Source organism: Linepithema humile, chromosome 5 (assembly GCF_040581485.1).
Source record: "Linepithema humile isolate Giens D197 chromosome 5, Lhum_UNIL_v1.0, whole genome shotgun sequence".
Lineage (NCBI taxonomy): Eukaryota > Metazoa > Arthropoda > Insecta > Hymenoptera > Formicidae > Linepithema > Linepithema humile.
The window spans coordinates 6,792,818-6,807,125 of NC_090132.1; the positions used below are offsets into that span (position 1 = coordinate 6,792,818).

A 14,308-nucleotide genomic window follows, 5' to 3' on the forward strand; every position below is an offset into this window, starting at 1 on the left:
TTAGATGCAGATGACATGCAATGGAATGCATGGAATGCGAAAAAAAAGTGGCGCCACATGCCGGCACGCACAAGAATGCGGAAGTTATTAGTACCGTAAACTATTGTCTAGAATAAGGCATTGACCTGCATAGAACACGTAGTTTGTGACGTGTTAGTATCATCGGTCGATTTCGGTCTATGCCGGAATCACTCGGAATACGATTAAGGGTCGATTGTCAATCTCATAGAAATGGCGCGAGAAAGTTGTAACAAGTAAGTTTTGTCAAAAACAAGAGTTTAGTATCTTAATAAGGCCAAAATTGTTTATCTCGGGTAATTAATTTGAAATATATTATCAATTAATCATAAAAATAATATTAACCCTTTCGATATGTAGCATAACACGAAATAGTTACTTAGTACAGATTTATAGGTTAAGACGACGTGTAAATGTGTTTCACGATGTAATAAACTTCAGCCAGAGAACATAATGTATGTATAATATCATGTTCTGCATTTAACTCTATTTAATATTTAAATTTGTGGCTATTGATTTGTAAGCAATAAAGTTTTTCTATCTGTTTCTTTTAACTAGGAAATGATTGCAGAAAAGATCGCTTAAAAAGCTATGAAACCAGAAGCTTTCTTACAGCACATTAATATTTGGGCTAATTATTCTAATATTTGGAATGCGAGACATAACAAACTCTATCTGTCTGAATGAAATTTGCTGGAAACTGCATAGTATGTTTAAATAATATAATATAATTATTTACTTGAGTAGAAAATAGTAAAAGATCTTGTCTCAGAAAAAAGAAACTTAGGCATCACATCTGTGTAAAATATTCATGGTTTATTGTGCATATGAAAGATAATATAAATAACTAATTTTTAATAATTATTCTTTAATTGTTACAGTTTACATATTATAATTGATGATTATATACAATTAATTATATTTGTAATTATAATTATTTAAATTGATAAAGTTATAATAATTGATATAATATTGATTCTTTTATAAAAAATTATTAAGGATGCTGGACACTCAATCTATATATGTATTATTCATCATTTTACCAAATCTCTAACTGTTTAACATGGAATACTTATTTCTAAAAGTAATTCTTGAGAAATATGGAAATTGCATACCTTCTTATTTATTTACTTTAACACTATATGCATACAACAGCATTTTCGTTCTACGCATACTCAGTGATCACGTGGTTGTGGTAAATGTGGGTAGTGGGAAATCAGTACAAGAGAGGGGATTGAGCTGACAATATCAGTTGATGGAGAATCGGAGTGGATGTGTTTTGAGCATAGAGATCAATAGCAATTCTAGTTTTGTTTCAGGAATTGTGCATTTGTAACGATGTCAAAGGCCAAAGTTTCAGCGGAATGGAAGAAGAGAGTAAAGTCAGAGTACATGCGTTTACGGCAAATGAAACGCTATAAGCGTGCAGATGAGGTTAAAGTTGCATGGAATCAGAATCGCAAGGTTATGACAGGCAAGTTGCGCCTTCGAGGCTTCATGGTTTCTAACCTCTTCTACTGTTTTTTCTTTTATATTTTATAATTTGTTACATATAAATATATTATAATTTTTATTTCTTATTTTGCTGATTTATATAAATCTTTATGAGCTAAACTTATAACTAATGTTTAAAATAATAATGATTACTATGATAATGTAACTTTGTATCAATAATGTTTAAATCTCTTTGTTGAATAGATCTTCTTGCGGCTGAACAGAAACGTTGGGCAGATGGAAAGGCAATGTGGATAGCAGTGCAAGATATTCCACCTCATCTTTCTTGTATGAAGAAAGCTGAAATTACTAGTCCTGATGGCGATGTGCAAAGTTGTCCTGTAAAAATAATTAATGCAGTGACTCCTATACCAACCATGTATACATGGGCTCCGATTCAACAAAATTTTATGGTGGAAGATGAAACTGTTTTGCATAACATTCCTTACATGGGTGATGAGATTTTGGATCAAGATGGCACTTTTATTGAGGAGCTTATTAAAAATTATGATGGAAAGGTGTGGAGAGAATAATCTAAATTTACATTATTACCAATCACGTAAAGAATTTTATTAATTTTGTTACAGGTTCATGGAGATAGAGAATCTGGTTTTATGGATGATTCCATCTTTGTTGATTTAGTGAATGCTCTAACAAATTATGAAAAAGAAGATAAGGAGAGAGAGCAAGTGAAAAAAGGAAAAGAATTTTTGAAAGAAAAAGAAAATCAAAAGGAAAATGAAAAGAAGGACGCTGAAACGAAATGTGATGTTAAGGCAGAAGACGGAAAGACGGTCTTTCCGTCAATGCATATATTTAATGTAAGATAATTATTTACAATGACAGAGCATTGTGGTATAATAGTAACAATTATTCTGTGGTACAATATTAATAGTTTTATAATTATTGTGCAGGCAATATCAAGCATGTTCCCTGACAAAGGAAGACCTGAAGAATTGAAAGAAAAATATATCGAATTAACGGAAAGATCTGATCCGAATATTTTACCTCCAGAATGCACTCCAAATATAGATGGTGTAAACGCTAAAAGTGTACCTAGAGAACAAACAATGCATTCTTTTCATACTTTATTCTGCAGGAGATGCTTCAAATACGACTGCTTCTTACATCGTGAGTATAGTGCAATAAAGTATAGTGCTATATTTGTTTAAGTTGTATTTTGTTAAGTCTACAAAATAATATTGTCTTTAATACTTATTATTATTTAATTAATTTTTTAATAAATTTTATTTTTATAATTTGTTATAGAAATAAAGTAGAACTAATAATTATAATTTTGTTTATATATATATATCTTATTAATATTGTTTATTTATAATAAGCGTTTTGAATTCAAAATTTATTAATTACAATAATTTATGATTCCTGATTTTATCGTAGCAGCCAGGGGGACCTCGCCGCAAGGTAAAGAACAACATTGCATATAAACTAATGCATTTTCGATCGGAAGCTTTTTTTTGTTTAGCACAGAGGCATCGTCAAGGGCTCATCCACAATCATATTTCATTCATCGTTCATCGCTGTGTTTCTCTACTAAATTTTTCTCCATTTAACTATGCCGAGTCAGCCGACGAGAGTACATTCGTAGTTAGTTTATGATGTTGCTTGTAGGTCTTCAAGTTTGCCATCCAGGACCGAATTTACTGAAGCGCAAGGGACCTGATTTAAAACCATTTTCGGAGCCATGTGGAGCAGAGTGTTATATGCACATAGTACGCTATATACTTTATTTTAATATAATACTGTGTTTAATGTATAGATTTGATATCTTAATTTTAATTTTTAGGAAGGAATGAAGGAGAAATTGGCAGCACAGGCAGCAGATATAAAAGAAGAAGAAGGCGAAGAGAAACGTGGCGGCCCTAGAAAAGTACGAAAACAGGCAAGTGTTGATTCTGGAAATGAAGCGAGCAGTGAAGACAGCAATGATAGCAATAAATATGGTCAAGGAGGCAGTTGTCAAGGTTAATATATATTACTTAATATGAAATCTATATATTTTTTATTAATATTCCACCTAGATTTGTAAAAAGTTTTACTTTTCAAATTAGATTTTAAACAAAACGTTAACAAGGACTCCAAACCTGAAGAAATTTTGGAAGACCAAGCACAACCTGAAAACCAAACACCCTTCACGCTATTAGGAGTTGGCAAACGGATTAAAACGGAAAGCGAGTTCTCATGGACAGGTTCGGAACAGAGCTCATTCCGAGCTCTTCACAAGGCCTTTCCTGGTAATCCATGCGCGCTAGCTCAAATCATGCTAACGAAAACTTGTCAGGAGGTGTACGCATTCGCACAAAAGGAAGCTTCAGATATTCCGGCTATAGAGAATTCGAAGGACTTTACGCCACCACGGAAAAAGAAAAAAAAGCATCGTCTATGGTCAATGCATTGCAGAAAGATACAGCTTAAGAAAGACTCTGGTACGTTTATTAATTAGTTTCAAAAATTTGAACTGTAAAAATTTAACAAGTATGTTTCTTTGCAATTGTTTAATGTGATCTGATGTTTAATCTCTTTCAATAGGTGCTAATCACGTACATAACTTTGCACCTTGTGATCATCCGGGTCGTCAGTGTGATAACTCGTGCCCATGCATACAGGCGCAAAACTTCTGCGAAAAATTCTGTCAGTGCAGCAGCGAATGCCAGAATCGTTTTCCCGGTTGCAGATGTAAGGCTCAGTGCAACACGAAGCAATGTCCGTGTTATTTAGCTGTGAGAGAGTGTGATCCGGATCTTTGCCAAACGTGTGGCGCTGATCAATTTCATATTACTAAGATATCTTGTAAGAATGTCAGCGTGCAACGTGGTCTTCGTAAGTTCCTAATTAATAAACTTCTAGCTTATTTTTTTAGAAGCATAAGAATTGTAAACGAAAATTTGATTTGGTTTTTAGATAAACATTTGCTGATGGCACCATCTGATGTAGCGGGCTGGGGAATTTTTTTGAAAGAATCCGCGGCGAAGAATGAATTTATCTCAGAGTATTGTGGCGAAATCATCAGTCAAGATGAGGCTGACAGAAGAGGAAAAGTATACGATAAATACATGTGCAGTTTTCTTTTTAATCTTAATAATGGTAAGCATGGTATAAATACCATATTATAATTTGTTATGTATTGTAGAAGAAAAAAAGTTAAAAAAATAATATTTTTGTAGATTTTGTCGTTGACGCAACAAGAAAAGGAAATAAAATAAGATTCGCCAATCATTCGATAAATCCCAATTGTTATGCAAAAGTAATGATGGTTAACGGCGATCACAGAATAGGTATTTTTGCTAAGAGAGCAATTCAACCTGGCGAGGAATTATTTTTCGATTATAGGTATGTCACTGTAACATTAATAAAATGATTGAATTGTAATTCTGATTAAAACCGTATAAATTAAAACTATTTTCAGATATGGACCAACGGAGCAACTTAAATTTGTCGGCATTGAACGAGAAATGGAATTCCTTTAAAAAATTTTATATAGCAACGCATATAAATGTATAGGACGTTAAACAAGTGCATATACAGTCGAAACATTGGAAACAAAAATATCTGACTTATTTATGACGTAATTTAATAATACGATTTCTTAATTTTTACTTAAGATTATACCTTGATTTATTTTATAAAACTGGAATTAATATTTTAGTATTGTAGTGATAATACAGATTTTTTGTATGTGTGTAAAAAAATTTTAAATATTTAACTTAAAGTTTTTTTTTTATATCTTTATATGTATAAGTCCCATGTCATATTTTGTCGCAATCAATACGTTTGTAAGCAATAAAATTAATAAGCAATGGAATTATAAAATATAAGTACCTAAGAAACCCGATAGATGAATAATACAATTTTAACAGTCATAAAAAGAAATATTTCTTGAGATAACTTATTAAAACGTGTTTAATGGAAAAGGTATTTTATGTGTGCTCTTATGTCCTGCAGCGATTTACAATTGCTAGAGTAAATATTAATTGCAAATTGCTTCTAGATAAGAGTGATATGCATTTTGCTGTCGCGAAAACATATTTTATTCAAATAATTATTTCAATTTATGCAATTAATTAATAATGATAAAATTAATTAATTACTACAATTAGCAAACTTTACAAATGTGATTAACAGGAAAAATTACCTATATTTAATTTAAAATACAAAAAACGTAAAAAAAAAGAAGTCTCTGTAATTGTAAAATATAAAAAAAGATGTTACAAAAATTCTGCATTATAAAAAGTTTTCTATTGATATTAATATTAAATACATGCTATCTAATGAATTATTTATTTAATTCGCTCAAAGATATAAGTTACAATATATATATTTATAAAGTATGATTCTTCAAAGAAAAGTAACTATAAGAAGCAGAAGTGCCAATGTTGGAGTGCAAAAAAAGATACAAATTAATACACAAAAATTATAAACTTTATTCCTTTTAGGCGAGCAAACGCGCAAACTGCTTCAAAATTGCGAGCAACCTCTCTCGGCTTAAATAGAAACGTAACGGACGACGAGCTTTCGCGCAGCTTTACTACAGAGTTATCGCGAAGGGATTGTAGGGAAGTTTCTCTCGGCGATCTCGGCGTGGCAATTCAGCCACCAGTTGCGGGCTTCACGTCTGCGGAAACGGTCGAATAAAGAGGTTATTGACGGATTATCAAATCAAAAGTATTGGTCTTAAAAATACTGAAAACAAATCAAATTTTTATTACATTTAAACAATAAACTTTCAGTTTGATGTCTAGTCAAGAATTAATTACGGCAAATAAAAATTGTCTGAGAAGTGTGAGAAAATATCTCGCCATGATAAGCTGCGAAAAAATGTTTCTCGACATTTTTTTTTTGAGAAATAAGTAAAAAAATGAAAACTAGATTAAGAATAAAGGAACGGTTAATAAATATATAACGAGGCTGTACACCTGGTGACAACGCAAAAATTTACGGAGTCAAAATTTTAATTGAACTGAGTGTCCGATAAATATTTGCACGCGCGTATTAAATTCGCTAACATCCGAATCCGAATTAAGTGTGCGCGAGGGTGAGTGTCGGTAGCGTAAAAACGAATCGCGTTTTTTTCTTGGATGATAAATTCAGGAGAGATTCAGAGTTCGCGGAAACACACCGCACAACGCGTAGCGGATGAGCGAATGTCACGAAGAATGTGAAATGTGCGTGAGAGAAACGACGTTGCACCGCCGATGATACTCGACACGGAGAAGGAAGCCAATTTGGATCGAGGCCAAGCCTGAGGGAATCTCGCCTGCGAAGATGGAAGAAGAAGGTAATGATAATCTTCCTAAATATTTAAAGATCCCGGTTGAAATTGCATAAAGTAATCTGTCGTAATTATTTATTCTAAAAATTTGAATTAAATTTTTGTAATGGTACTTTGCGGTTAGGTTAGGTATCTTATTACCAACGTATTGCACGAGAGATCAAAATACAAACTACCAATTTATTATTAATTATTATCAAAATTGTAAGAGGAGATATTAATGCTCTACATTGTAATTATTGCTTGAGCATCTTTGAGATTAATTGAATGCTAGTAATAACACAATATATTTTTTATGTAAAAAGATAAAGCTTAGATTATTACGATTATTGTTAAAATTTTAGGAACAATTTTAACGAAAAGAAAAATTTATGCTGGAAGTTGTATATTACAACCAAAATACTTGATACAATAGCATACTAAAACTGCTAAAGCTACGCTAATTTGATAAGAATTACAGAAGTCTAATTAAAAATTATTTATCGAATATCATAATAATTTTTTTGTAATTTTTATTGGTTGAATTTTGATCGATAATACTGCAGTTATATTTCATATTATATTTAAATTTTATTACATACATGTGATTATTTAAATAGCAAATTGAATGTTAATGAGATGCACCTGAGCTTAAATTTAATTAGATACTTTAATGCATAGAAACATAACGCATTTTCAAAAAAGAACTTTTGTGATCATTTAGAACAAGAAAAAGATTTAGTAGCAATATATTACAGAGTTCAGCAACGTTGTTGTATCAAGTTTGAGTTGCGTGATATCCACTAGGAATCATTTCCCAACTTGAAATTGTAATTTATTATGCTACTTCTAACTTTTAATGCAACGCTTGATTTATAATTCGATGAACATATGCAATATGAAAATATGTTACACGAATATCATAATTTTACATAAAGATTACATAATGGATTTCTCTTGACAATATATAATTACGATGAAAAAGTGCTTTTATTATGCAATACGACAGCTCATACTGAACGCGTATCTTTTTATTTCACGAATAAATTTGGAAAATATAAACGAGAAGCGAGCGTTCGGCGTAATATCAGAAAATTACAATTTTATTATCGTTTTATTATCGTTCAGAAAAGCTTTATTTGAAAAAAGTCGTCCATTAACAATAAAAGACAGTTTGTTAAAACGTTTTCTATATTGTTAAAAATTGCATCGAAATTTGCAGTTGATTGCGGCGAAACTTTTCAAAAGACAATTTAATCTAGAAACTCGCAGGCATAAACTGAATCAAAAATCACTGAAACCTTTTTATTTCTGGCAATGACGTGTGAGACGTATCAATGAGTTAAATTGCTCGTAAATATATGAACGAATCGAAAGCAATCATTGATCGGATTTAATCTTTATTCAAGACTTTATTGTTAACCATTTAAACTTGACATTTGTTTAAACGTGAGGTCTGGTAATCGTGATATTATTAAGAAACGTCACATATATGCACATAATGTAGCGTAATTGCAGTAAGTTGAAATACAATTTAAAATAACGCAAGAACAGGCAGAGAATCTGCGAAACCAAATAAAACTTTGCACAAATCTATTTATAGTACTTATAGCGTTTATTAATAATGATGTGGTGTATCGATGGCGTGTCGTCATGAAGAACGCTTTTTTTGTCATAGACGCTTCGCGAAACGTCTCTCGGCAAAAGCGCTCTCGCATAATTTTATGCGCATCCACTTGATGCCGCGAAACGAGACTGCACGTAAGCGCGCGCGAATGTGTTTTCTCGTGTTTTTAATAAATAGTTGTTCGTACTGGATATATTTATACACTAAATATAGTTGCGCAAGAAACGTAACAGCAGAGAAAACTTGTTCAAATATCATCGCGTAGGAGTGCGCTTAATTCTCGCGACTCTTTGATCCGACCATTTTATCTTTTCGTTTTTTGCTTTTTTTTTTATCCGTGAGTCGCGAGATTTTTTGCGAGGGATAAACGAGCGTGCATAAATTCAAGCACGGATTTAAAACGCGGCTATAGGAAAGCGGTATTACCGATATTTCGCGCTGACATTTTCACAACATGTGAAATTCGGTCCTCCGACTTCTCTTCAAGCCCGTGTTTCATAATCACGTTACAGCGTCTTGTATCGTCTTCCAAGTTTCATAATAGCAATTCTCGGGCAAACAAGGCCGCTTAGCTTATATGTATGTTGCATTTGCGAACCTCTCCTAGTATCGTTGTTATATTGACACAAAAGGCACCTGTACCGTAAGAGAAGAGTGTTACTTCCCAATTATAAGAAGGGGAACTCTGTTGTTATGCGTTCCCAAAGTTTAATTAGCTTAAAAAGCAAAAATCTTTTTAAACCTGTGTGAAAGTTGTGGAAGTTTTAATCTGGCTTTAAGGTTTTTTAAGGCGAAAAGCCGGCTTTACATTTATTAAATTTCAGATTAGATAGATGTAACATACTCGATATAATATTTTGAGTATTTAATATTCTGTTAGCGCAAAATTGCTCCACAAATAATATTACATATCTCACATTAGCAACAAGTATAACAATCGAATAATTAATATATTTTCACATATTTATATATTTCTAGTAAATAATTGAATATATTGAATCATCAATATCTATTGAAAAAGAAAGCAAATATCGGTGCATATATAACAATTCGAACATCTTTTTACACGCACAGTCTGAAGATTAATTTATATCCCATGTGCTGTCGTGAATTTATAAACTTTCGACAGACATTCTAATTCCACATGTTTCAACCGGACGCTAAATTCGTCATCGCGCGCGGATAAGACGTCTAGAAAAGCGGAGCCAAGTTCCAAATTCGCGCGCGGTCCATGGCTTATTTTGATCCCTCGCTCGGCCGGTTATTAATCACGTCATGTACGCGGAAATAATAGCGGGGGACCGTGTGCGTTTACATAAACACCAACGGTTACGGCGAGCGGGTTACGCTCGATGTCGTACCGTGCACTCGCCGCGAAAATACGTAATTCCGGAAACCGCCGGGCGAAACGCATCATGTGCAGACCACATCCGCGCGGCTGTGTGAAATCGGGATCAGCAGTAACAACAGCAGCTTTCGCTTTATGCAGCTTTACGGTCCAGATCGCGGCGCAAGGTGAAGCGAGTGCTTCTGTCCGGATAAAGCGCTTTATACGGGGTTTAATCCTTTCATTACTCATCTCTATCTTGCCTCGCAAGTTCATGCGCGGCCTTACAGACATTTACGATAGTAATCGCAGTGATGATAGTAGCAATAAACTCCAAATATTACTAGTATCGTCCTGGATTGTCTCTTTATATATCTAGCAAAAAATAAAAAAATTTATAATTAATTTGTGAAGTGACAATTCTTCATGTGATTTGTAAACGCATATTCGCGATCTGGCTCAAATAAATTATTGACTTTATTTATTTGAGACAGAAGCCTTCACTTTTAGTCAAAATTAATTGTTTAAATATGGATGTTTGTGGATCGATTGTGCTTTAAACGGTGTTTGGACTAGAACTCGTACATTTTAATATTTATGTCATTTATCGCAATTTTTTCAAAATCATAATTTAATGCTAAATAATTAAATATACTGAGATTTTATTATATATATATATATATATATATATATATCCATTGAAGTTCCCTGTTCGTTTGCTATTTTAATCATTTTGTATCTACTGACAGTTTTTCTGGTTTATCATTCGTTGACAGTTCGCGGCTCACCGATATATGTTCATACTCGTGTTCGTATTTCCCACTCTCGTTTTGACAGCTGTCACAACCTAAACCACAAATGCACGAATCTACTCGATATCACTCTGACCTCTGAGCTTGCGTAGAACATTGTTCTAATATGTTTTCAATTGCAAACAAATTTTGTTCTTATCTCTTGAATCTTAAACAGACTCGCGCAAGATCTCTTTTATAATCGCTTTTTAAACAAATCTAGCAATACACCATCTATTCGTTTTTATACCAATAAACATCTTTGTTTTTTATTTTATTGCATTGCAGTCCGTTTCAACGTTTCCAGTAAAATTGTTTGTTAGTTAAATTATTAATTTCTCTAGCAATTCTCTCTCAACAAAAGCCATTCGATGAATTTATAAACCTAAATTGTATTTGAAATAATGACTGCATACCAATGCAACATTCATACAAAATCTTACAGAGCTGTTATTAAACTGGTTACGAACCAACAGGTGCATGAAATTGAATGAAAGAAACATTGAAAGAACATTGAAAATCTCATTGATGTGATATTACGCGCCGCTAGTTTCACTTCCGCACTCTTGCTACTGTGGACATTTTAATAATCGTATTACACTTTAATGATTTCCTAAGAGTTAAATTTGTTACGATATAAATACAGTTACGGGGCATTGATATAAATTTTACTGGAACGCGAGAATTCAAAGCAAAACATTGCAAAATGTCGGCACAATGATTATAAACGTTGCGCGACTTTACTGCTCCGAGAATATCACCGTCGTAAATTATGAGAACTTATTTCCGTTCGATCTTGAACTAGTGCAGAAATCCAAACTCCGCAAATGTTAAATCGTGTTTAGTTGTCAGCAGGTGTCACTAATAAATGATCTATTTTTCTTCATATAACGGATGTGTTATTCGTTTTTACATTTTTTAATAATTGAAACTGATGATAATATCCGTAATGTTTTGATAAAAATTTCTGTAACATTTTGATAAAAATGGAGTACAGTGATTTTTATTTTTACTATTTAGTTAATTTTCATACAATAGCTTATTATGCAATAGAAACGAATGTTGCTTTTGAAAATACAGTTAGATTATTTTGTAAAATGCAGCGCAGATGGAAGATCATGAATTTGAAATAACAAACGGAGAGCTGAGCTTCGTGAATCATCGTCTAAATATGTACGAATTTTTTTAAAATTAGATTTGTCATCTTACATCTTCGTCGATGAATTATTATTTTCTAGAAAATCGAAACTCTAAAATCACAAGTCTTATATTTTTTTAACTAAATATTTCTATATAATTGTAGAATGTGTACGATAAAACAAGTTGAACATTTAACAACATCGTTAATTTTAGTTACAGCAACAATATTAATCCCAGTTTTACGTAAAAGTTTATTTGCATTATTCAGATGATACATTTCGTCGGTTTAATATAGCTGTAAGAGAAACGAGATAACATTTGTTTGCAATATTGATGTAATAATTTTGTATTTATGATACAGTTACATAACAATAATAATAATATCTGGTTTTGTGAAAATCAAGAATAATTGTTCAGATCACTCTTAAACTCTTTATCGGAAAAGAAAGGAAAATTTAGATGGCAACAAATTTAAGTAAACTTCGGCGTAAGTAAGTTCGGTGAACAGAGAACAACGGTAATTTTGTAAAAATTTAATTTACGAGGCAAAAGAACTTTTCTGTAATCAGATATAACACTTAACAAGTTAATTTCATTTTGTCTTAAATATTTGATAAACAATCGCTATTATTACAGCAATATTTCGCCGAGAAGTAATTATTTAGATCACCCTTAAACTCTTTGTCAGAAAAGAAAGAAAGATTTAAACGGCAACAAACTTTGGTAAACTTCGGCGTAAATAAGTTCGGTGAGCAGGGAACAATGATAATTTTATAAAAATTTAATTGACGAAGCTAAAGAACCTTTCTGTAATCAGATATAACATTTAACAAGTTAATTTCATTCTGTCTTAAATATTTGATGCACAATCGCTATTATTGCAACAATATTTTATCGAGGAGTAATTTTCTGTTTTACGCAAGCGTTTCGTTAATAGTTCCGAGCGGAAATTGCTTGCATAAATGACAATATCACCGCTATCAGCCAATGAAACTCTCACTAGTCTCTCGATTTACATTTACGAGGAGATTTTGCGAATGTAGCACCAAACTCGATTTGAAACCGTGATAGGTGCTGACGGCAGATCGTCGAGGCCTGTCGATACCAGTAGCCCTCGCCACTTCGTGTCAATTCTGGCGATCTCCTACGATCGAGACTTCCCTCGATTGTGTAATCGACTGATATCCGATAGCCTATCACCCTACTTTCTTCGACATTCTTCGATCAGACGAGCTTATCCATTCTCGTATTTTCTGTTAGGTCCCTTGATCCAAATCAAATTAACATCAATCTTGTCATTTATGCTCTAATACATGAAAGGTTGTAGTTGTAAAACATTTTAATTAAACTGCAATCACTTTAATTTTCTAAAAAAAGATGTATTAAGAAATAAATAACTTTATATTAGAAATTAGATCAAAAAGCTTGAAAGAAAGATTATTTATTATTAAAACTACTTCGCATACATTTTTGTTTTAAAAGTAAATATATCAATAAATTAAAATAGAAAAAGAGGACAAAATGCACAACCACATTTATAAAATTGCTAAATAACTTTTATTTATACCCGTATAAAAATTTCTTTCTTTAGAAATCTTACCTGTAAAAATTTTACGTTGCATTGCATGACAAGTAATTTTATCCTCCGATTTGAAAAAATAGAGCAGAACGAACAGAACATTGTAGCGCTCGAATAACGTGTCCTTGAAAGGACGTGTACGTAATTGCATAGTAAAGGCTTTCAACCATGAGCCCAAAGCATAACGTGCACAATGGAGAACGCGTTGCAACAGAGAACTCGTATCACTAGGGATTCACTGAAAAAAAAACCCAGCCACACGCTACGCGTAGCCATTTTTATCTCATATTTCCGAGCTAGCTCTCCCCAAGGAAGCATGCCTAGATGCAACAACGGTCACGCTGTGTAAAAAAATTTACGTGCGCTTAAAATCGCATACGAGTAATGAAATATATATCAGTTATCGCGCTAGCCGATGCATTCGACACGTCGTGCTATAGCCATCTCGACTTTATTTTATGGTAAATTATTTTATTCTAATTATTTCATTTTAATTAGCACTTTTTTCACCGAACTGTGTCAATATGCATGCAATATGTATGCAAATATGTAACTTATTACCTTACGTAAAAAAGTGAAGTAATATATGGCATGTGCTATATACGAATATACGATAAAAAAAAATTTAAAGTCACTGAAATGCACAATAAATTCAAATCAAACTTAAAATTAATTTTATAGATTTTTAAAATCTCTATATATGTCAGGTTTGATTTTTGAACTAAAAAATGAATATTATTATCTCTTTCGCTATTTAAAAGATATTAACTCTATATGCTTGACTTTGCACTCATTTAATTTTTAACACGATTGCTGTCGCTCACTAAACAAAATACTTCTTGTCAAAGCGCGAATTTACGAAGGAATTCCTTTGCGGTCGCGAAACGATATTTGAAGCACGCAATCGAGAACTAACAATAAGTGTAGGTAAAGCCTCGTCCGATGTGCGTATAAACCCGATGCCTAAACGAACGTATTTGCTCTACCAGGTTTATTCCGTTTATTCGATAGGATTACACGGTGCAATATGTATCACGTTTGCACACACAAAGTGTTTGTGCTG

General features: G+C 32.5%; 2 protein-coding genes across 6 annotated transcripts in view; both read left to right on the plus strand.

Annotated features, from left to right (window-relative positions):
* Nucleotides 1–269: 269 nt before the first annotated feature.
* On the plus strand, nt 270–5,335 carry E(z) (histone-lysine N-methyltransferase E(z)). 4 transcript variants are annotated; one of them, XM_012364717.2, is made up of 14 exons: nt 270–473; nt 577–725; nt 1,338–1,492; nt 1,717–2,030; nt 2,100–2,333; nt 2,427–2,643; nt 2,914–2,937; nt 3,145–3,245; nt 3,320–3,497; nt 3,585–3,959; nt 4,063–4,353; nt 4,435–4,617; nt 4,698–4,863; nt 4,940–5,335. In XM_012364717.2, exons 3-14 carry the CDS (start codon nt 1,357–1,359, stop codon nt 4,998–5,000), a joined length of 2,280 nt encoding a protein of 759 aa, XP_012220140.1. In that variant the 5' UTR covers nt 270–473; nt 577–725; nt 1,338–1,356; the 3' UTR covers nt 5,001–5,335. The 4 variants fall into 4 exon arrangements, with proteins under 4 accessions (XP_012220140.1, XP_067212396.1, XP_012220144.1 ...); XM_067356295.1 differs by lacking the exons at nt 270–473; nt 577–725 and having other exon boundaries at nt 1,215–1,492; XM_012364721.2 differs by lacking the exons at nt 270–473; nt 577–725 and having other exon boundaries at nt 2,917–2,937.
* Nucleotides 5,336–6,090: 755 nt separating this feature from the next.
* Nucleotides 6,091–14,308, plus strand: part of Ac76E (adenylate cyclase type 2 Ac76E) — a 38,595-nt gene continuing 30,377 nt past the window's right edge. For both annotated transcript variants that reach the window (XM_012364686.2, XM_012364687.2), the window contains exon 1: nt 6,091–6,808. In XM_012364686.2, coding sequence (XP_012220109.1) covers nt 6,796–6,808 — 13 coding nt within the window. In that variant the 5' untranslated portion in view covers nt 6,091–6,795. The remainder of the gene's footprint in view (nt 6,809–14,308) is intronic.